Source organism: Berghia stephanieae, chromosome 6 (assembly GCF_034508935.2).
Source record: "Berghia stephanieae isolate SIO BIC M18660-M18661 chromosome 6, UCSD_Bste_1.3, whole genome shotgun sequence".
Lineage (NCBI taxonomy): Eukaryota > Metazoa > Mollusca > Gastropoda > Nudibranchia > Aeolidiidae > Berghia > Berghia stephanieae.
Genome location: NC_088365.1, coordinates 30,918,615 through 30,943,288, shown reverse-complemented (window position 1 = coordinate 30,943,288; position 24,674 = coordinate 30,918,615). Strand labels below are relative to the sequence as shown.

Here is a 24,674-nt window from a genome sequence, read left to right as displayed (position 1 = left end):
AGGAAACTTCCTCTCCCAGTGTCTACAGAAGGTTTTTAAAAAAATGGTTTTTATCCTCTCAATTAAACTATTAAAAACCTGTCAGTAATACATGCGTGTCTTAATGAGAGCCACTGACTTATTTCCAGATACGAGTATTTGAAGCCTACAAGGGAAAGATACACAAGTTTTTCCTGGCTGGAGCATCCTTGACCCATGTGGATTCCAAAGACATTATTATTGCGTAAGGGAAATTTGAAACATGTGAACTGGAGAAGAGACTTAAAGAAAATAAAAAAAAACAACATCGGAATGAAAGAAGTCAGAATTTATAACTTGGCCATGTAATCAGAATGTGTGATTTACAAATTTCTATATCTTTCATTTAAGTTTATGAATATATTCCATAATCAATTTTTTGAATGAAATTGCATTTCAGACCAAACTTATAACTTTGCATTAAAAATAATAAATTTGAGTTATATTTCTTATCTTTAAATATGCTTTTGTTTAAAATCAGAACAAGGCAATTGTTTTTGATAATCATCAGTATTTGATTTAATCAATTGTTTTATTAAAAAAGTTTTTGGTTCCTTTGATATTGACTATTTGAAGATAATTTTGTCGAGCTTTTAGAAGGAAACGTATTTTTATGTCTTATTGTTTATTCCAGTTCTTGTCATATGGCTGGCAAAGAAAAAAATGTGAACCATTGAAAACTTCCTTTATTAGTATGTAATGGTCTACCATTTATTATGGTAAAGTTTTAAATTATCATTCCATCTTTAATCATGCTTTGGCCACTCCCATAGTGGGCAGGGAGGTACATACTGTGTCTTCTATCACTATCACCCTATATCTGTTTTCCAACATGCCTTGGAATGAGATTACTTGGTTTTGTCCTGATCCTTGCTGGGAGGGAAACAGTCAAATGTATAGTTAGTTTTGGGAGATGATATTTTTTTCCTTGTAAATCATCTCTCTGTTATGCACTGTATTATGTTTTGTTTATATACTATATGATTTGGAAACAATTTGAGTGTATTCCTCTTAGTGGGGACCTGTTCTTGTGTCTGGACTTTTAGGTGATCTCAAACTAAGTACACAGATAGTGTGCTCTTGGAATCTACACCTTTTGCCTATTTGAACCAATTCTCCTTTGTCTGCCTTATTCTTGGATGCTTTAATTGTAATTCTAAAACATTTTACTATCCCATTTTCTTCCTTTTTACTGGCGCTGATATGACCTTAATGTGTTGCAAGCGCCGTAAAACCCTTAAAAACAAACAAAAACATGCTTTGTCCAGATTCAATGTTTTATGTCATTATGTAAGAAACAAATTTTAAGGTTGTTTACTATTTTTTTTTGTGATGTAAAAACCTTATTCATGTTTGTTGCTTTAAACAGGTCATAAAAATTACTCTTGCTCCCTATTTCCATAATCTGTTACGTTTCTGTCAAGTCAACATTCACATTTTCTTTTTTTCTTTCTTTTTTTAAAAATTTTTTTGTGTGTGTCAGATGTGAAGTACTATCAGATGAGCTGGCTGGAGAGGAAGTCTTGGAAATTCCAGTCATACAGGTAGGAGAATTTCAGGATTATATTAATTTTTTAGAACCAACCAGCTGAGCTTTAGTACTCTTATCATTAGGTCTTCGGCCCTAACACAAAAAGTGGACATTTTCTATGGAGAGTGGTTGTGGCGGTTAAATGACTTGCTTAGTTTTGGGGTGCGTTTTGTTTGATGTAAGCTTAGCATTTTGACCTTAGGAAGAAAGTATTAATATTTCATTCTCATTAGCTCTTACCGTACTCATGCAGTTTAGCCTCTCACAGTCAATTTTTGTCATTGAAAGGATTATTGAAATCTTGGCTTGGACGAGAATTGCAGATGTAGATATGGCAAAAGCTGGGAATTCAGAATTGAGGCTATAGGACAGGAGACTCTCTTTGTAAAGTGGTTCTTATGCTTGAAACTATTTGTAATGGAATGTATTTTCAAGAAGTCTATATTTTCGCGTTTCTACAATTAATGTCAATTTCAAATTATCTGATTTTTTAATTTTTTAGCAGAACCATGAAAAATAGGACTGATCTTTTGCAGACCTGTTTGAATTCAGAAGAGGTACTGAAAGAGAGTAATCAATTTTACATTTGAAACCACTCATTTTGTAACAATTTTTTTTACCTTTTTACCACAGAGAACTCTATCTCCTACTGAATTGCCTACCCGCTGTGCTTTCTGCCACAAACTGTGTATCGAAGGTACAGCACTCAAGAGATGTACAAAGTGTTATAAAGTTGGATACTGTGATCAGTAAGTATTCAACAAGATCGTTTGTGCTCTTTTCTATTACCTATTTGTTGGTCTGTATGAACAATAACAAAAGAATTTTAATAATGGATGTTATTAGATTATGTTATGTTTTTTTTCTTGTTCTAAAAATTTCAAGGTGAAAAACTTTATTGATAGATATTTTATCACTTTATGATGCCTTGTATTACTTGAACATTTTGAATATTAAGTGGTGTCAGGGGCAAAAATTACAAAGTCACATGAACATAAAAAGGAGTCAATGAATGTCGTTAATCTGGAAAGGTCCAAAGAACTAGAAAAGGAAAGTTGATCATGGTATAAAAATTTGAAGGTCAAACATATCTCAAGTGAAAAGCAAAAATTTCACATCATTTATAATGAAATACATAGAGCGATAATATGTATATTTGAACAAGATCTTGACCGCCTCATTTATTGATAGTTTGTTGTGCTAAGACCCAAAAGTTTTATGATAAGTCCTTTTCTCATGTTGCTCCCTCTGTTTGGAACGCTCTTCCAATTTCTGTAAGAAAATGCAATACAGAAGCTACTTTTAAGACAGATAAATATTAAGACTATTTTATAAGAAATTATTTGATAACTAAAACCAGTGTCCATTATGTAGTTTATTTTTATTAGTATGAACGTCTTCGTTTTTTTGTGGTTTTTTTTTTTGTGTTTTTGTTTTCCTCTGTTTGAAGTCTGGTTGTGGTATTGATATTGTATTGAAAAGGCACTTAGAGCTGTTTTTGTCAATGGTTTACATTATTATTATTATTATTATTATTATTATTATTATTATTATTATTATTATTATTATTACAGTCATTATTTAAAATGTCATGAGACTGATAAAATATTTCAATGCAAGAATGATCTAAATTGTCAAGGAAGGTGAATGCAATTAGTGGAATTCTGTTGTTTTCGAGAACCTTTTGTCTTGTTGAAGGTGGAGCTATATCTTTGAGTTGATATTTCTATGTATACAAATTTATTACCAATATAATTGTCATTAAAAAAAAAAAGTGTTAACAATAAACTAGGGAAAGTAATGATCACAAAATTGTGACAGAGGTTACAGCTTTTAATTAGGAGTCTGCCACTTTACCTTTTCATGTTTTTATCCTTTAACTCAGCCACTTGCTTATCAAATCGTATGGTAAGAATTGTTGAAAGCAGTTTAAACATCTATATCATATCATAAACTGTCTATTCTTAATTTAAAAAAACAAAAACAAAAACAGATTTGACCAAATATTGAAGGGGAGGAGAAAATTAATTCATTTGTGTTATCACTCACTTTTTTTTACAAACAATTGTCAAAATCTGAATTTTTATCTCAACTGTTCTTCCCCCACCCTCACTCTGCTCATAACCTCTTAAATTTCAACCATGCCATTCAGCTCATGCCAGCGTAACCATTGGAATGTCCACAAACCCCAATGCAGCACATCGCCAGAACCAATCGGATGTCCTTTCATTTTGTCTGTGCCTGCATCAAGGGCGACATTTCGAAATCTGGTCAAGCTCATGGAAGGATATGCCAGGTAATTCAGATAAATCATATGTTATTGAAGTTATAAATATTTTCTTTGTGAGATGGCTTTTCAACTCTTTATCTATGGAGATTTTTTAGAGTTCCTAGCAGTTTCCCTTGTATGTATGTGTGCTTTATTATGACTACATGTTTATTAATAATAGAACAAGATGTACACATGAAATAACTAGACCAATTGCCTCACTATGAAGCACTGGTTAGGGCTAAAATAAGAACTTTTTACAAAGGATTAAATGGTCTTATAAAAATATCAATAGATCATTCCCAGATGAAATCAAATAAACTATTAACGAGGCAGTCATGGTATCAAATTTTGATATTCCTCTATTACAATGTCTACAGTACTTTGTTCCAAATTATTTTTTGTTTATGGAACGACCTACAAGCTAATATCATGCATTTGAGCAATATTGAGACCTTAAAAGATGCACTAGCGACTACTGAAAAAGTACCATGATTTATTTTAATAATTTTGGATATGTAACATTGACAGTAAATGCTCAGTCTAAGTCAGTCAGTTTATATGAAGAACAAGAGGATGGATGCTAGAGTCAGTTAAATAACGTTGATCGATATTCTAAGTGTTTCAGAAGAAATGACAACAAATCCTTAAGATAACTTTGGTTAGACAAAACAGATATAGCTAACAATATGCAAATTACTGACAAAGTAAAGAAAATGAGGTATGCATTTGTATGAAATAAATTTTATTAATTGTCACATTACAAATAAGGAAATTTGTTTCAGATTCACAAATTCCAGTTGAAGTGGTTTTCTTCATCTACCAATTCTTCTACAGATTTTCCGTCAATATGTTCCAACCCCCTGTCAAATCAGCAGCAGACAACGGCAACATGGCCGCTGCTACAACATCTGCCAATCCATCTAGCTCAAACTCCGCCCATGTTCCAGCCTCCAATTTAAGCTCCTCCCTCAGCCAATCGTGCTCCAGCCTCAACAGCCTGGACAGCCTGTCTTCAGCCAGCAGCACTTGCACCCTGACAGGTGACCAGTCAGACCCACAGGCGCAAGACGATGCAGTTGGTCCTCCTCCATCAGAGACAACATCCTCTGCTTCGGTATCCTCTACCAGTATTGGTGGTAAGACTTTTCTTGTGATAAATCTTTCAAAATTGAGTCTAGAATTTTTTCTTAAGTTACAATATAATTTGTCATATCATAATTGCTTGAATGCCAAATTGCCTGCTGTTGCCAAGCATGAAAATAGAGGGGGGGGGGGGGGGGGGGGGTGGGAAGGTTGAAGGAATTGAATTTAGTTTCCAAAATCTTAGCTTGAATGGCTCTGTAATGATGTTATTTTAATTTTCCATCCAATTATTGTACACTTAAATTAAATGTGGCTCTCCATCTTGGGTCTAATAAAATCTTTTGTTTTGCTTTGTTGTTAGCAATGAAACTAATGATAATAATAATAATATTGGTGACGATGATAATGATGAAAGTAATGTGGATTTTAAATTCTGAATGTTCACGATACCATTCTCATTTTGATTCCAAGATTGTGACAGCCTTAATGTTATGAGCCCATCCAGCCTGTCCTCCTGTGATACAACAACAACAACAACAACAACATCACCAGGACTTGTAGGAGATAACCCAGTTAAGACATGCAGTGTGGACAGTGGGATTGATACCAGCAGTGTCAAGGTGGGCAGTCGGCATTTCAAACTGTTAATGATTAAATTAGTCCTTCAGAGCCATAAGGCCCATAGAGCCTGAGTATATCCCAGTGTCTATGGCATTAAAATGCTACCCTTTGGAGTTAATGGCAAAGCACTTTCCACAGATCGAATAGACCCATCTATCTAATCACTTTTGGAGTGACAGGGAGGCCAGAAAAATTCTCAACTGCACCCTGGATCAATGCCGGTAAAAAACAAACAAACATAAGATAATTTCCTTTTTTTAACAACTGAGCGTTAAAAATTTTAAGACTGTTAAGGACTGTTAAGGTTGTGAATGCCTGATTTTTTTTCAGCATGTCAGCTGACCTATTTCTACAAATTAAATAAAAATTGTTCCTGTATTGTCACAGAGTGAGAGACTGATACCAACATCACAAGTGATGGGCGTGCAAGTCAGGGAGTCAGAAAGAGACAAGGCTACACCCACTTTCTTTATCAAACCTGTCACCATGGAGGGAGTGGGTGTAAAGGGGGCAGAACGATTGGAAGATAAAGGTATTGGTCATAAATGAAGTCCTGATGATTCAACAGGAAACCCATGTTTATGTCACTGTTAAATCGCTCAATATTTTTCATGAAGGATGTGTCGAAAAATAAATTAGATTTAACATAAATGTCACCATACTCCTACACTTCATAATGCTTTATTCTTCCAGCAGGCTATAAGGAACCAATTTCTATTTCATTCTACACATGTTGCTTATTACAAATCTTTTCTGTACAAGCACTCTTGCAAGATCCTCAACTGTCTCTAGTCAGGTGCTTATTCGAACTTCATATGAGTAGGACTATCTATGTGAAGTGCCTTACCTGAAAACACAACATCAGAGATTTGCAATTTTTTTTACCCATCTGGTCACTGACAAAGCTCAGTATTGTTTGTTTCAAGACAAGATACTGTATTGCTTAGCCACTGGTCACAATAAATTGTGTTTCAACTGGTCATATATCCCTGTTTGACATGAGATTTGGAATTTTTTTAATGGCTGTATTAAAAACATTCTGGTAAAGATAAGCAAATATCATTGATATAAGAAAGAAAGAATTATTAGGTATACGACAGCAATTATTTGGATTCTAAAAAAGATTACAGCAATTGATAACTAAAAGAAGAGCCTCTTTTATCAATTATTTGATGGATGATACTATTTCAGGTGATGTTCCTCTAGAGTTATCAAGTCACAAGTTTTTGTCCATGGACTGGAGAAACAATGGACGTCAACCGTCATGCGTGCTGGTGCAGTCCAAGGAATTGGTGAGTCAGTATGATGCTTGTTTCAGACCTTAATGAAATTAATGAGGCTGTGCCAGAAAGGTCATTTTTGTAAAGTTTCGACACAAAAGACATCAATATCTTGAATAAGAAATTCAAAGAATTGTAGAAATTATCTATATTTCATAAGGTTTCCCTGGTTGAAGTAGTGATCTAAAAAAATTGAAAGGTTGATATGAAAAGAATGGCAGGATAATTCTCAAAGTGAACTAAAAATGTGGACTTATTTGACAATTTATTCACAAATTTTCAACACTTTAAAAAGCTATTTTAAAAAAATCATAATTTTACCAAAGGAAATTGATCAAATCTAAATTGTTCCGTGCTTTCAAACCAATTCAATATTAATATTTTTTTTTATGTTGATACATTAAAACACTACAGTTTGTCACAGCCTTATACTCTTATATTAATAATATTATTACTTCTTTTTTTTTGTTTTTGTTTTTTTGTTGTTGGTTGAACGTGTTTGTGTGTGTGTGTGTGTGGTGGAGGGAAGGGGGGGGGGGGGGGGGGGGGGGGGGGGGTTCCATTCTAAGCTTATCTGGATTTGAATATTTCTATTTTGTAATTAATAGCTGTCTTTTATTCTTAAGCATTTTTTCAGCATTTTTTTGTGTGTATATGAGTGTGTATTTTTTTTTGGATTACATGAAAAACCAATTTACTCTCTTTGTAAAAATGATAAAGATATGCCAAGTTAGAATAAAATTGAATCTTGCATTTTAAGGATTGTTTGACTTCTAACTGTATGTCTCGCCATTTTTATTTCAGGAATCCAAGAAAATGGACGACCTGGATGATATCAATAATGGTAATTATCTCAAGTTATTAGTTAAATCTTCTTCTTTCAGCTTAATCCGCATTCTGCAGGGTTGCCATAATGAATGCCACATCCCCATGCATCTCGGTTCATTGCATCACGTTTCTCCAGGCCCAGTTCTTTCATAACATCCTTCACTTTATCCAACCATCTAGTCTTCTTGCTTTTCTCTTTCTGGCTAATTGTATATCTAATACTTTCTTTCCCACATTCTCCCTCTCTCGTCTCTTAACATGTCTGAACCATTTTAATCTATCTTCTCTCATCTTTATCGATACATTCTTCACTTCAGTCAACTTTCGAATCCGTCCAGTTCTCACTTATCTTTTTTCGTCCAGCCAAGTGATCATCTTAACCTCCTCGTTTCTGCTGCCTCACTGTAATTATTAGCAAGTTAATGATTACATTCCCAACCTACAACGATCAACGAACGACGAGGAAGAATTCGAAGCTCTGTCCTTAGAATCTTAGGACAGATCTTTGTTTTCTTCTTCGTTGTTCGTCGATTGTTGTAGGTGGGAATATTATCGTTAATTTGCTATTAATTATTAGTTATTCTGTCTACTTAAATGCTGATAGGAGCCATTTGAGGGTGCGATGTGTCATGTGATCACTTTTATGCGACGTTTTCATATTGATCACTTCTCTTCTATTTCATTGACAAGGATTTGTACCTTTTTTAACTAATTGTTCTGTGTCAGAATAATATCTGTGTTTATACAAGTTTACGGGGAGGCATTTGACTATTTTCTGTGTCGTATGTGATTATTCTAGGTCGTGATTTACTGAGTGAACCTGTATTGTGTTCCGTTGCCGTTAGCTTCATAATCATCATGAACGCCATATTTGACACAGATTCTTCAATGGAGGTCATGGTACTTAGCCACAGCATAATGAAGACAGTTTCTAATGATACGACAGGAACAAGAAATGGTGATATTAATATTACCATTTTTGTATCAGCCTACGAGACCTGAAACCTTTGATATTTTCATACCATAAGTTGTGCCCAAATACAAAGGGATATTTAATAATTTATTTAATTACAACCGTTATAAGTCATTGGTCCTGCCTGTATTGCTTTAAGATTGATATAGAACTAGAACAAGACCTGTTGTCTGACTACATGTGATGGCAAGTGAATGTTTGACGGCCTGAGGCACAAATCTTGAAAATAAATTATCATTGACAAATGCAAAGTTTTATTTTGGTTTTGTAGTTACAGTGACATTGTATTAATCCATTCTATAATTGTTACATGGTCTATCCACAGCCTCCAACAAACCAACACTCTACCAATGTTTGGATTTATTTACCGAACCAGAAATACTCAAACCTGAAGAGGCCTGGTGAGTTACAGCAGAGTTGTGTTTATTTTTTTCTCTCTTTTGTTTTTTTTTTTGGTTGGAGGTTTTTTACTTTCGTTTTCTTAAAAAGATTTTTTTTTTATAGTTAAGTTATAGATGAATAATAGATTTGAAATTGTGAGTGACATATGACCCTCGGAACTAATTTTGGTATTAGATATGTCAGCGTGAATCAGGTGCTGGAAATGATTAGAATTACAAAATGTTATATTCCTGCACTTTAAGAACCTTTACTCATTCTCCTCAATAAAGGCATATTTAATATTGACTTTGGATTCCATTCTCAGTATGTGGTAAATATGTCATCTGTTATTAAGTGTATTTTCACAGTTTTGCAAGGGCGAGAATTACAATTACACTCAACCATTGTGCACAACTGCTTTGTTCTTTTTTTTTCAAATTGATGATAAAGCTTTTTATTGGATTTAAAAAATTGCTTTAAAATTAACTTGATTTACTTAAATGTTTTTTTTATGTAATTAGCTAAGGCTGAGCAATATTTTCCATTTAATAGTGAAAGACAGATCACAATAGGATTTTTATTTTCTTAACAGTCTTTCACAAACTGAATTTAACACCATTGTTCCTTTATTCTACTTTACTATTTTCATAAATATTTATTGACCTGTTCTTTCAAATTATTTTAAAAAACAGGTATTGCCCAAAATGTAAGAAACATGTAGAGGCCAGCAAGCAGATGGCAATATGGAGTCTGCCACATACCCTCATCATACAGCTTAAGAGATTTTCCTTCCAGAATTTTCTCATGAGGTCCAAGATTAAAAAGCATGTGGATTTCCCCATACGGTGAGTGAGCACATAAATCAGGGTTCTAGATTTCAATATTTTGTTTCCATTTTCGTGAATTTTCTAAATCTAAAATAGTTTGAAATGGGGGGGGGGGGGGGGGGGGGGGGGGGGTGATATTAACAATTGTGAAATTGACTACTTAGTCCTCTTTCTTCTACTCATCTCCTAAATAAATGAAACTAGTCTAAATACAAATAGACCTGTCATGTAGACCACTTATTTAGGGATTGTGCTATTTTAAAATAAAAGTTTGAGGAAAATGGATATGAAGGTCGTTATTTTACTAAAAAAAGTGAGTGATATGTGAACAAACTGAATTTTTATTTACATCTATTCTAAAGTACCTATCTTAAGGTGACAAAGAAGGACAACATGTATTTTGGTTTGATCATAAATTTTTCCTTGAAATTTAATTAATTTAGACTTAACGGTGAAAATATACAGATTTATGTATTTCTTCCTTGTGACAAACCTGCTCTAAATTATGATTTTGAAAAGAAAACATAGTCAAATAAATACATCAAGTTATAAACACTATGTCGTTTCCTCTGGGTGGGGTTCCTGACCTTCCATAGCGGGCAGGGAGGCACTTGTGTCTTCTATCCCCTTATATCTGTTTTCCAACATGCTTTCTGTCTTTGTCTTGGAATGAGATTACTTGGTTTTGTCCTGGCCCTGGCCCGAGTCCTGGCTGGGAGGGAAACAGTCAAATGCATTGTTATTGTTTTAGGAGATGATATTTTTTTCCTTCTAAATCATCTCTTTTGTTATGTATTATTATATTTGTTATTTTGAATGCATAATGTAAGAATTTGAGTGTTGTCCTCTTTGTTGGACCTAATGTGTGTCCCCTGATGAGACTTATAGGTGATCTCAAACTAAGTACATTGGTGGTATGCTCTTGGAATATCTACGCCTGATCCCTATTTGTTCCCAGTTCCCCTTCGTCTAATTTTCCTTGGGTGCTTTAATTGTAATTCTAGAACGTTTTACTGGCGGTGATATAACCTAAATGTATTGCAAGCGCCTTAAAACCCTTAAAAACAAAACAAAAACATATGTCTTTTCCCCAGAGGTCTTGACCTAAGGAAGTTCTGTACTGGATCTGATTCATCAGAGTCCCCTCCCATTTATGACTTGTACGGTGTAGCCAACCATCATGGTCTTCTGATTGGTGGACACTACACTTCTTTTGTACGATGTGCTGATGACAGAATACCTGGGGCTGATCAAGTTGGTGAGTGGCATGGAATAATTTGAAGATAAGACTGTCATTATATTTTTGGACGGACCAGTTTGCAAAGTGTTGAAGTTTTTAAAATTGTAAACTTAGGCTGTTTGAAGTTGTGGAACACAAATTAATAACCTACGGACTGTACCAGTCATTTAGTTTTAATTGAAATAAAAGGTAGTTTCATTAATGCATTTGTATCTTTGCTTACAAAAAAAACTACCGTAGTAGTTAAAAATCTGAAAAGAGTGTATGAAATAGTGCTGGAAAAAGCAGAAAGAAAAGTACAAGAAAAAATTTATCCAAAGAATCATCCTGCCTCGACTGTCTATCCAAGATGATTTTATTTAGGTTGGGTTTTTTCTTGTATTTTTCTTTCTGACTTGTCTGTCACTGTTTCATACACACCTTTTTAGATTTTTATCTTACACCAGTGCCCACTACCTAATTTGTCACCCCCATAGTAGTTGGTGAATTCCATTTTAGATTATAGACATGGTGAGATAATGGTTGTCATTCCATGTTTCTAATGCAAGTGATTGATTAAATTTTGAAATTTCAAATTACTGATTAATGGTTTAGCTAGAAAGAATTGGATGAAAACATACACATCTGGCACATCATTTTGCTAGTGTCACGTCCAAGTGACTATTCCATAAGTTACAAAATATAACAAACATGAAACAATGAGCTAAACACTTAAACCAACACAAATCAAAAGCAATAGTAAATTCAAAGGGGTGTACAATACAGAAAATCCTTAAAGATAGGAGTAGAGGTCTAATGGTGTCTTATCAAGTAGTCTCTCTCTATCTCTGCTCTTGTGTGCAGAAAAAAAAAACTGGTGTACAATACTGAGAAAGAGATGGTCTTTCAAAATAAAACAACAACAAAAAAGAAAAAAAAAAGAATTTTTATTATTTTTTATGTTACACTCATTTTACAAGTTCATTTTTTAGTCTATGGTAAAAGGCTTATTCAAAAATTTTCCTATTTCAGGTTGGAGACTCTGTGATGATAGTAGAGTTACTCCTCTTGCCAGTGAGAAGTCTGTTGTGACCCCGGATGCATACCTTCTGTTTTACCGTCGTCGAGGAATGCCTGCTACAATTGGCACCACAGTTGGTGCCAATAATAATAATATAAACAATCCCAACATTATTCCTCTTGGCATGAAAAGTATAACCGATGATGATGATGATTCATTGGATGGAGATGATGATAGTGGTGATGTTTACAACTTGAACCATTCAAAGACTGTGGAGGAAGTTGAGTTCAACGACGTTGCTGTTTCATCAAACTTATTATCTGCGGACAGTGTTAGATCAGGCAGCACCTTACCATCTCCATATTTCATAGACAGAGTGGGCAATATTGACTCCAGACAGTTCCTAAAGGATAAAAGTGGGAAAGATGAAAATGCTAGTGGTGATTACGATAATGTAATAAGGGAGACTTATAATGCACCTACTGGAAGAAGAGAAAGTAATGATCTTGAAGATGAAGAGGATGAAGAGTTGAGAGAAAAAGGAGATCGAGAAAAGGAGGTCTGTGATAAAAAGTATGACGATTATTTCTACAGTGACGAGGATGACAGTGGTAATGACGATAGAGAGCGTAATCTTGTCATTGACACTAGTCCTGATCTTGGCTATACTGACATGGAAGCAGTAGACTGAAATATATAATGTTGTAAGTCTTTTCAACTGACAAGTCCTTTCAAACTGTATAGGAATTCTGTCCATGCCTATTGTCGATATGTTGCTCCAGAGAATAAGAGTGGTCTAACTACATTTCCATATTTTACGACATCAAAGGAAAATCACATCTCTATTATCAAATACTGGTCTCAATTTTTAGCAGTTACTTTAAAGGACTGTTTTGTAACTTTATAATTATTACCTTTCAGAAATGACTCACTAGAACTTTTTATAAATAAACTATTTATAAGTGTATATCAGCTGAAGACTGCTGCTGGTATTTTGTATTTTTTAGGATGTATTTGAATTAGTGATAAACAAATTTGAAATAAAAAGGAAAGTGTAACAAGTAACATTGATTTTTTTCCCCCCTCTGGAAACAGGAAAACTTTTTTCATCCCCAAAACAGCTCAAATCAGGGTTAGATCAGTCTTATTCTGTAGTGCACAACTGTTAATTTTGTTCTAAAAATTTGTATAAAAGTGTACCATTCGAAAAAGTTAAATTCCAAATTGTAAAAAGAAATAAATTATTACATAAAATCAAAAATGTAGATTTGATATTATGTTATATTAAAAATTGATAAAATTTCGCTCATCAATTGTACAGAAATAATGATTTTTAGTGAAAGAGCGTATGAGGACACTACTGTAAGGAAGGATACATTGGTTATATCAATTTAAAATTTTTGTCCTATGCTTATACTAAGTTAGCTTGTTTATAAGCTTACTATTCGCACATACCATATCAGTTTTTGTTTTTGTTTTTTTTTTATTGTGATCTAAATATCTAATTCAAACTTTTGAGATTTTTGATTATATTTTCAGTTTAGGAGATGAATTTTTGTTTCATTTGTTGTATGAATTTCTCAATAGAGCAGAATGATGTAGTAAAGTCAAGCAATATTGAGCGTGATAAATGACTGGATAGATGACAATGATGTGTAAAGTCTGGCCTTGTCCATGAGTGAGGCACTTTATACATATAATCCTCCTCACCTCAGGTGTGAATGAGTACCTGACAATAGGTAGTGATGGATGATTTGGGAATGCTGGTAAAAACAATAAATAATTTGTACTGTAGGGAATGAAAATTTGACTGTATATACAGTGGCATAAATATAGCACTGTGAATTACAATGAGCTTGGTGAAATCATAGAAATGCTCTACATGAAGCTGTACAAGAATGTGTCTACTCGTTTATTTATTTATTTATTGGTCTTTTAATTTAAGAATTTTATTTATACATGAGAGGTACCAAAGAGCTTCAAATTAGATTTTGATTTAACATCATGTTTGCATAAGCTATTTAAAAGAAAAATAATTCTCAAAAGGCTTTAATAAAGGAGACAGGTAACATGTTTCATGAAGGGGTTGTCTCAAGATTGGGGAGGCTGGGCGATATCCTTTTGATCTTATAAAAGTCACTGTATATAAAAGCTTTCTTTTTTCAGCCACTTCGAAAATTTACATAAACGGTTCATAAAATTTACATAAAATTTTCCTTCAGTGATGCAGGAAATTTATTTTTTTTCAGGTAAGAGGATCTGTGGAACATGTGCCAGAGAATAATTTGCTTCTCTGTAATAATATTCCTTTCCTTGAATGGTTTGCATCACTAGTTTATAAGGGTACACATTCCAGCTTCTATAACCCCAATTACATTTCTTCATTCAAGTTCCACTATAATTTGATTTTGAAGAACAATGGATCATCCTTCATCCACTAATATCAGATTGAAATAAATTTTTGGCGATTAAAAAAAAATAATTCTGGTAATATATTATATCAGAACTCAAATTTTAAATTTTGAATAGTCTACGATAACGGTTGCTGTATTTTAAGTCTTTCGTAATCTTGTAAGCCGCAAATAGGTTAACTCATCAATCTTTTGAGTTAAAAGGCTTATGTACCTTAGGTTATGGACATCATAAATCAATATAATTGTTTTAGAGCTTGTTTTGAATTTATTTTATGTTATGAAAATTAATTGAAAGTTTGGCTTGGAATGGCTGTGACTGTTATCACATTCCAGACCTCCCTACTTTAACATTTATAAATTCATATTTATTAGGAGACAGAAATTGTTGTCGCTTTAGTTATAGAAGACTTTACTCACACAAGGATGAAATATCACTTCAAAATCCTTCAAATTATGTAGTCTGGAATCAACTTTCATTTTCATTAAGTTTTCATGACTTAGGGATGCTCATGAAGTTCTGAAATTGGAGTTAACATTTTGTAATTCTACAAATTTTTAGTAATAGTTAGCAGGTTTGAAATTCTCGCATTGGTTTTTGGAGTTTGTTGTTTTAATATATGACATAGCATAAGTTATTTTACAATGTTTAATGAGTTTGTTGGAAATACGTATAAGAAAGAAAAAGACTAATTTTTGAATATTGAATTTTCTATTAGTATTAGGATTTGATCACTGTGATCTGAAGCTACAAAGTTGACAAGAACTTCATGAACACTTTTGGACATGTGAAAATCACATGGAGTGTATGCAAAATTTTATATAGGACAAAGTAGTTCTTGAAGAACTACGATCCTTACGATTTCAGACCTTTTGAATTTTTTCTTGCTATCAATTCGAATGTCTAGCATTTTTGTTTTGAATGTTTATTCTTTGAAAGAAAAACAAATACAAAAATAAAAAAAAAACCCCAAAAAACAGAAGTCTTTTAAAGCTCGTTCCTTTTTTTACCACTAGACTTTAATCAGAGTCACTATACTTATTTATTGTGACAATACGAATTGATTTGTATTAACCTTTTTCACTTTTGATGTGTTTTGTTATTTTTGTTTTCAATTCGCATACTTTTATATATATATATTTTTTTTAAAACCTCTTTAAATCTTGATTATTTACTTGACTAAAAGGCATTGTTTTATTTTAATTTTTTAAAATTTGAATAGTATCTCGTCAATAAATCCGAAAAATTTAGGAGCAGGTACTGATGCAATACAAATCTGAAAAAAGTGTGATTGGAAAATTGCAAGGCAAAGCTTAAGGAAATACAAGAAAAACTCAACTTTTTCTGGCAATGTAACTGACATACCTTTTCCAATTTTATCGTAATAAAACCCTTCTTTTGAAATATTATATTTTAGTTCCATATTGAATCTATGAAACATAATTTTGATTATTGATAATAGTAGTAGTAGCATCATCATAAGATAAAATGTAAAAATTCTCAGAATATGGAAAATTTGTGATCAAGATGTTTGTTGGACCCTTCTTGTCCTTGTCCTTAAATGATATGACTTTGTTTCCTTGGCTCTGGTCGGCATCCTTCTCTTACTGATCAAAAATGTATCTATAATATTTTATCCATTTTATATTCTTGTGTGGTTTTAACTAGGTCCTGGCTTTATCTGAAAGTGTCGTGAATGGTGACAAACTTCTTAACAAAACCAAAAGTTATATGGATCAATCTGTTAAGAACATTTTTGAATCACAGAGAATGGAGAATGTGAGAGTTGAATTAACGAAATTAAGGTTTCTGCATTGTACATATATATACAATTTTTAGATTGAGATGCATTTGTTAAGGGATGAATTTGAATCACTAATATGATCTGATTGTACATAGTATTCTATCATTTTATTTTATACAAGGCAAGGATAATCCCATTCATCGTTGCGTTTTAGTGTCGATGTAAATTCCTATTACTTATGCCATCATTAACATAATCATCATCATCATCATCATTATCATTATCTTTTTAAACTTTTCTGAAATCTCTAGATGTGTGAAGTGTGAGTTTGTTATAGAAGATTTTAAAATTCCTATTGGTAATCCTGGGGTTCAAGCTTTTAAACTCAACCATTTTCTATCGATTAAATAATGTACTTTTTGAATAAAAGGAAAGATGCATAATTAATCTGTAATCAATCTTTTATCCTCAATCTCTTGTCATTTTCTCTCTTGATAGTTTGCTCTCAGAATCTAATTTATTACCCTATTTGAACCAGTTCCCTTTGTCTTACTTTTTCTTTGGTGCTTTTAACTGTAAATCTACAATTTTTTGACGACTCTATTTTCTTCCTGTTTAAATGGCACTGAAATAACCTTAACCCTCTCCTTACCAGCCATTTTCAGGATTTTCCCCAAAACTTCACACCCAACTAACAAAATTTTTTTTTTTTTCATCACTCAGACATAATAGCATTAAAATTCTAGCGATACAGAATTTCTTTAGCAAAACATACTCTACAACACATTGTTCATTTTCTTTAAATTATATGATGTACAAAAGAAATTTGAATAAGAAAACTGTTGGTTGTATCGTAACAAATGTGACGATTTTCCTATAGTTGATAAGGAGAGGGTTAATGTGATGCAAGTGCTGCAAACGCCTTTAAAACATAACAAAAAAGAGAGAGAAAATACATGCTGCTGCATAGATCATCGATAAAACCTGTGAGTATCGTGTCTGACTCTATGCCATCTTCTCTATTTCTATCCATGTGTAGCCTTCCCCCCTTCAGTTATTTCTAGGCCTCCCTCTTTTCCTTTTTTTCTCATGGAATAGACCTGCTATGAATCTGATTTTCGGTATTAGAGCCTACCTGGTAACATTTGTCATGATAGGTGATATCATTAACTGATAGCAAAAGTGGATATCTCCTTCAGTTTTTATGCATTTGAGATCATGTCCACTTGTTGCTATCAGCCTTCTATGACAAATTAATTTTGTATTTTTTTCTTCTTGGAAATCGTTTCTATTTATAGTTATAGGTTATTGCGTGTAATAATTTTTGTACATCTTCCTTTGGCTTAGTTCCCACGAATGTGACAAGATTGGGCGTATATTTTGCTGCCTGTCCTGTGTCAAGATTGATATATTGTGGTCTTATAACAAGATGGACAGAATGATTTCTCTTGATATTGAAACCTACTTCTCTTCTCTATTCTCTTTTTGATCGTTAATTCCCCTCACCTTTTTTTCTTTGGTCTTTGTGAATGGAGAATGATTCTCTTTTACTTTTAATTGTCAAGTCAACTCGCTTTTTAAAAAAATGGTTTTAAGTTGATAATAACATGACAAAAGTATGTGCGTAATGCATAACCCTTAACACCAAACAGGCAAATGAAATAGATAATCAAGCCACATAAATTTCTGTTAACCTTGTTTTAACCGTAGTCCATCCATCAATACAGATTTTCAACAGGCTTCTGTAGCATTAAATGGACAATACCAATCAATTGCTTCTATCCTATAGATAGTCTATTGTAAAGTACTTTCCTCCAACCAGTACTAACAGACTTAACCTCTGTACTGGGGATCAGAAAAAAAAAAATCTGGACTGCGCCCAGGATCGGTATTGATAGCTTTGCTTTTGAGGTGAGTACTCTACCACTGAACCATCGGGGACCCTCTGCTTTTTCATCTAACTCTTGTCAAAGTTTTCACTTTCAATGATGGATTTTGTCCCCAGACCATCGATATCCTCATATTATAAATGTTGCTCAGGTCCCACTGTGATTGATTTGTATATAAACACGATATATGATGACGATGATACATGTCCTGCCGTGCTCTGAAAAACAAAAACAAAAAGACCCAAGAAACAAAAACATTTATAAAAATTTGGCCAGAAAACTGGGTGGGATTCTCGACCTCCCACAGGGGGCAGGGAGGTACTTGCTGTGTCTTCTATCCCCCTGTATCTGTTTTCCAATTGCATTCTCTCTTTGTCTTGGAATGGGATTAATTAGTTTTTTCCTGTCCTTGGCTGGGAGGGAAACAGTTATAGTTTTGGGAGATGATATTTTTTTGCTTGTAAATCATCTCTCTGTTATGTACTGTAATTTTAAAAAATTTTTTACATGTGATTTGTAAACATTTGAACATATTCATCTTAGTGGAATGATGGGCCCACATCTTGTGCTGGTGTCTGGGTGAGACTTTTAGGTGATCTCAAACTAAGTACACCAATAGTGTGCTCTTGAAATCTAGATCTGTTCCCTATTTGAACCATTCCCCTTTCTTTGTCTTACTTTTTCCTAAAATCATTTAAAGTTTTAATTGTACATCTATAGTGGGCGGGGAGGTACATGCTGTGTCTTCTATCCTCCCATACCCGTTTTCCAATTGTTTCCTGTCATTACTTAGTTTTGTCCTGACCCTTGCCGGAGTTCCTTGGCTGGGAGGAAACAGTCGAATGTATAGTTATGGTTTTTTGGAGATGTTATTGTTTTCCTTGTAAATCATCTCTCTGTTATGCATTGTATTATGTTCAGTTTACATATTATAATATATGATTTGTAAACATTTGAGTGTATTCCTCTTAGTTGGGACCTGTGCTTGTGTCTGGATGAGACTTTTAGGTGATCTCAAACTTAAGTACTTTGATGGTGTGCTCTTGGAATCTACCTCTGTTCCCTATTTGAACCAATTCCCTTTGGTCTCACCTTTTCTTTTGTGCTTTAATTGTAATTCTAGAACTTTTTACTGTCCCATTTTCTTCCTTTTGACTGGCGCTGATATGACCTCCATGTGTTGCAAGCGCCGTGTTAAAACCCTTAAAAACAAACGAACAATTGGCCAGTAAAACTCGTCCTTCAAATATCGATCGATAAAAATGACCCACATCTTGTTTTTTTAAAACATGATGTGAGGGTCATTGAAATCGATCGATATTTGAAGGACGAATTTTCTTGCCAATATTATAAAAAAATGTGGGTTTTTTTTTTTTTTTTTTTTTTTTTTTTTTGGTTTGTTTTTTCAGAGTGCGACAGCATTGTGATTTGTATATAATAATAAACGACGATGATAGCTATGTAATAATGTACTTGGTTTGAATGTGACTCATTCTCTATGCACTTTGTGTTTATTGTTGATGGGGTTGCTGGCCGGGACTCTCATCTATCCTCATAATTGTTGTTGTCCCTTATCACTGTGGAATTCTGTCGTTGTCCCTGGGATTGAACGACTTTTTTTTTGCTTTGAATTTTTGCGACTGGTTTTTTTTTTTTGTGTGTGTGTGTGTGTGTTTTTTTTTTTTTCTTTAAGGGAGACCGTCGCAATTGAGTATGCTTTTCTTTTCTTTTTTATGTTGTGAGGGAATGTCTTTTTTTCTTTTCTTCTTTTTATCGGTGTGAGCCTGTTTCGGAAACAATCCGATTGTTTCCCCTTTGTTGGGGATCCAATGCATCTTTGCGAGACTTGATGGCCCCTGACTGGGTGGGCACAGAGGTAGATTGGTGCTTGGATCTACTTTTGTGAAGGAGTTCCTTTGTCTCATTCTCATTATTTTTTTCTTCTCTTAGGCACTTGTGACCTAATAATGCTATAGGTACTGAATTGTTTTAACAAATCACAGCGAAGTTTCTCTTTGTCGGAATATTGCATACTTTTTTTCTTGGTGAGAGTTTTTTTATATAGCAATTACAGTTAATTATCTTATTTTTCGAGGGCTTTTCATTTTTTTAAAATTAAATAAGTTCTATTATTTTTAAGATCTCAGACTTCAAACAACCTCATACTGCTCTCTACTTTATATGTTTCTTTCAGAAATTTGATTTTTTAAAATAACGTTAATAACGTAGGTTTGGGAGAGTGTCTTAAGGATAATGCAGTCATTATTATATTATAATATGGTCATATTGAGAATGAATGTGATGTTTGACCAAGTATATAAATAATACAAAATACAGCCTTTATCTTTTCACGAGAAGTGGATCAATGAATTTATTTATTATTTATATTGTGTACATTATTATGACGTCGTGATTTTAACCAGTTAAATGTCGTACTGTGGAAAAACTTGTATTTAAAAATTTAGTCACAAAACCCGTCCTTCAATATCGATTGATTTAAATGACCCTCATCTTGGCAAAAACACTCAAATCTGCGAAGTTCCAGGTTTAAGAGTTTTTGCCAAGATGGTCATTTATATTGATCGATATTTGAAGGACGAGTTTACTGGCCAAAGTTTTAAATTCACGGTTTTCTTGAGTACGACACTTAAGTGGTTAATTGAACATTTTCCAAGCTAAGAACAATTCTTTTTTGTCTGACGAAATGATTTTTTCCCATTAAAAAAAAATAAAATAATGAAATAATATTTGTTTTTAAAAAATTACTACTCATTTTTTAAATTTGAAGATCTGTGCTTTGCACACCGTGTGATGTTTCAAAAAAATTAAAATAGGGGCGTTTGTTTGAGCTGTTGGTATGGTCTTCTATCCCCCTTTATCTGTTGTCGTGTTGTGTGGATGTCCGGTGCCAGCGTCTATATGAAACCGAGTTGCCCCAGACTCGGCATGGGGATGTGTCGTTTCAGAGATCTTCTTTTGTCAACTCCCCCCCCCCTCCCCATTGTCTTACTTTTTCTTATGTCAACTGGGGTGACTTGGCCTCAAGTGGTGATATTACTTCTATAGAATTGGACACATTATATTATATTTAGTTTTGTGACAGTTATTTCTTTTTATAAAAACATCAAGCCTTCTAATAATGGAAATAACTGTGACAAGCCTGAGAATATTCATTTGAATTTGAGGCAAAGTCACCTCGAGAGGCAAAGTCAACCTAGTTGTAACTCAAGTTTGTTGCAAGAATTGAATCTGAATCTGTTTAGCTGTGGGTGGAAATTCCTTTAGGGCATGGGATCATAGGACCTCAAAGGTCCTTTTGTGTTGTGTTTGTATCATCTTCCTTTTTGAATTCACTGAAATTACTGTAAGTATCGGAAACGTTAAGTTTCTTCTGAAAATAGGACTATCCCCCACATGCCCTGACGACAGAGCATTCGCTCGACAATCTAAGTGAAAGGTAATATCAGTCCATCAGTGATTACTGGGTGGGGTTCCTGACCTCCCATAGTGGGCAGGGAGGCACTTACTGTGTCTTCTATTCCCCGAATATCTGTTTTCCAACTTGCTTTCTGTCTTTGTCTTGGAATGAGATTACATACTTGGTTTTGTCCTGGTCTTGGTCGGATACCCTGGCTGAGAAGGAAACAGTCAAATGTATAGTTAATTTTGGCTGATTATATTTTTTTCTTTATAAATCATCTCTCTATTATGCACTATAATATTATGTTTTGCTTACGTATTATGTATAATTTGTAAATATTTGAGTGTATTCCTCATAGTGGGGACCTGCTCTTGTGTCAGGATGTGACTTTTAGGTTCTTGGAACTTTTTACTATCCCATTTGCTTCCTTTTTACTTGGCGCTGATATGACCTTAAAGTGTTGCAAGCGCATTAAAACTCTTAAAAACAAGAAAACAAACAAAACAACAAAAAAAACCCATTGGTGATTAGGTAAGGGTGGGGGTGAGGAGTAGTTTGGTCTGTGGAGACTTCTTTGCTATAGACTGGCTCCCATCTTTGAGGATTAGCAAGCAATTGCTACTATAGACCGGGATTAGCCCCCGGCTCCATTGGCCTTATGACTCATAACCCTGAAAGACTACTCGAAGGACGAGACTAGTCCAAGCATTTAACCAAAAAAAAAAAAAAAGTTTTGGAGTTTTCCTGAGCGTGAAAAATAAAGCGACATCAAATGATTAAAATGGACCTATAATTCATACCTACCACAGACGAATGACAAATTTTATGTAGCAGCATAGCTCCTACAAAGCTCCTGTGTGTTCGCCGCTGCCTTGAATTGTGATGCCACTAAGTGCTAACTTAGGTATAGATTAAGCCTTTACGGCCGGGATTTTATTTCAATTTTGTCACTGACAATAAATCTCTCCATTTTCAATATAGGAGTGTCGTAATTTGAAGTCACTCTCCTGATGAAAACCTTAGGTTCTGTACTATTAAATAATGGGTGAAATGTCGATTTGAAAGGACTTCACCCTCATCGTGAAAGGGTTAAGAAATGGATATTCCTGTCACCAGATAATAAAAGATAATGTCTACTTAAAACAATTCCAGAGACGGATTTGGGTTTCCCCACACGTTCACCCAAGCAATCGGAATAAAGTTGAAACCTTTAATGCTAGAAATAAACTACTACGCATAAAAAATGTAAACCGCAGACGGACGAATTAAGATGAGAGAAAATTGTAATGGTTCGGGATTTGGATGAGACTACTATGCACTATGCACGCTCCCAGGCTATTGCGTTTACATCTGACATACCGACTGCGAAGATCTCAATCAAACGCATTCGCTGCACTCCTTTCTCTTTCTTTGAGAGTGCCTCATCATCATCATCATCATCATCATCATCATCGTCGTCGTCGTCGTCGTCATCATTATCATCGTCGTCGTCGTAAACATCATCATCATCATCATCATCATCATCATTATCATCATCATTATCATCATCATCATCATCATCATCATCATCATCATCATCATCATCATCATCATTTGATAGCTTACAACTACAAAGGGCGTCATCACAACTGCATGAGTGCATCGTGGTCGCCAGCATTTCGAGAAAACGAAACAAAAGCCTGAAACGTTGCCCATCCCTCCATGCTGTGGTAACCAAGGTTATGTAAGTACGATTTTGTTGGGGTTTCTTATTATTATTATTATTATTTTTGTTTTGTCATTTTTTTTTTGGTTTGTTTTCTTATCCTTTGGATCCATCAGATGACAAACCCATGGCACAGTCTCTGAAGTTACTCAGCCAGGATCAAACGGTGGAAGTTTTTAGACTTCAAAACAAGTGATTGAAAAAAACACAATAACTTATAAAGTGCAATGAACAAAACGAAATGAAAAATAAAATAATGAGATTAAATACAATCATTTATGGGTGGGCAGGGAGGTACTTGCTTTCTTCTATACTCCTATGTCCGTTTTCTAGTTGCTTTCTGTCTTTGTCTTGGAATGAGATTACTTAGTTTTGTCCTGACCCTGGCCGGGGTCTATCCGGAACGTACCAACACACAAAACTGTTTGACCTTAAACGTTTATAGTCTGATTGATAGAATCTAGTGAGAACTAATCATTAAAATGACCGTCTAAAAACAATAACAAAGAGCTGAGTGACGTCATTTTCTTTCCATGTAAAAAATGACGTTTAATTTAACTTACACCTTTAAGTTTTAAAAATTCCACTCCCTCCAATACACCCTACTGATGACTCATACCCTTCAAACAAGGTGTCACTCACTCCGACTTGCTCCGATTTGTTCAAAATGGCAGTCTGTGGTCTGGGCAGACAATAACATTATGACGGTAATAATATTATGTGTCTACATGTAATTTCCCCAATAGGTTTGCCGACAAGTCATGAAAGTCTGGAATTGAAAGAGCCGGAGTATTAAGATGTGAGCAATCAGTGCAGTTGTATTCGTCTCATCTATCCATCCACCCAACTACTTCCTAAACCATCTATCTATCTATCTATCTATCTATCTATCTATCTATCTATCTATCTATCTATCTATCTATCTATCTATCTATCTACCCACCTATCTATCTATCTACCTAACTACCTACCTACCTAACGATTCACCTACCTACCTACCTACCCCCCCCCCCTCTCTCCCTCTCTCTCTCTCTCTCTCTCTCTCTCTCTCTCTATATATATATATATAATATTATATATATATATATATATATATATATATAAATATATATATATATATATATATATATATATATATATATATATATATATATATATATATATATACTATTATCCATCCACCATCTATCCATCACCCATCCATATCTATCTATCTATCTATCTATCTATCTATCTATCTATCTATCTATCTATCTATCTATCTATCTATCTATCTATCTATCTATCTATCTATCTATCTATCTATCTATCCATCTATCTATTTATCTGTCTGTCTGCCTGTCTATATATCTATCTATCTATATCTATCCACCTTTATTCCCCCCCCCCCCTTCTCCTCCTCCTCTTCGCCACCAAAACCATAATATTCATAACTTGCAACCGATGCCA

The 24,674-nt window shown here is 33.9% G+C and overlaps 1 protein-coding gene across 2 annotated transcripts in view; it reads left to right on the top strand.

The window, feature by feature from the left end:
- LOC144974845 (ubiquitin carboxyl-terminal hydrolase 19-like) overlaps positions 1-14,533 on the top strand; it is a 42,905-nt gene extending 28,372 nt beyond the window's left edge. For both annotated transcript variants that reach the window (XM_078918199.1, XM_078918198.1), the window contains exons 17-29: positions 129-223; positions 1,502-1,562; positions 2,183-2,298; positions 3,702-3,845; positions 4,656-4,957; positions 5,376-5,524; positions 5,913-6,057; positions 6,717-6,817; positions 7,610-7,649; positions 8,932-9,007; positions 9,680-9,832; positions 10,909-11,072; positions 12,066-14,533. In XM_078918199.1, the coding sequence (XP_078774325.1) occupies positions 129-223; positions 1,502-1,562; positions 2,183-2,298; positions 3,702-3,845; positions 4,656-4,957; positions 5,376-5,524; positions 5,913-6,057; positions 6,717-6,817; positions 7,610-7,649; positions 8,932-9,007; positions 9,680-9,832; positions 10,909-11,072; positions 12,066-12,745 (2,226 nt within the window). In that variant the 3' untranslated portion in view covers positions 12,746-14,533. The remainder of the gene's footprint in view (positions 1-128; positions 224-1,501; positions 1,563-2,182; positions 2,299-3,701; positions 3,846-4,655; positions 4,958-5,375; positions 5,525-5,912; positions 6,058-6,716; positions 6,818-7,609; positions 7,650-8,931; positions 9,008-9,679; positions 9,833-10,908; positions 11,073-12,065) is intronic.
- Positions 14,534-24,674: the final 10,141 nt, after the last annotated feature.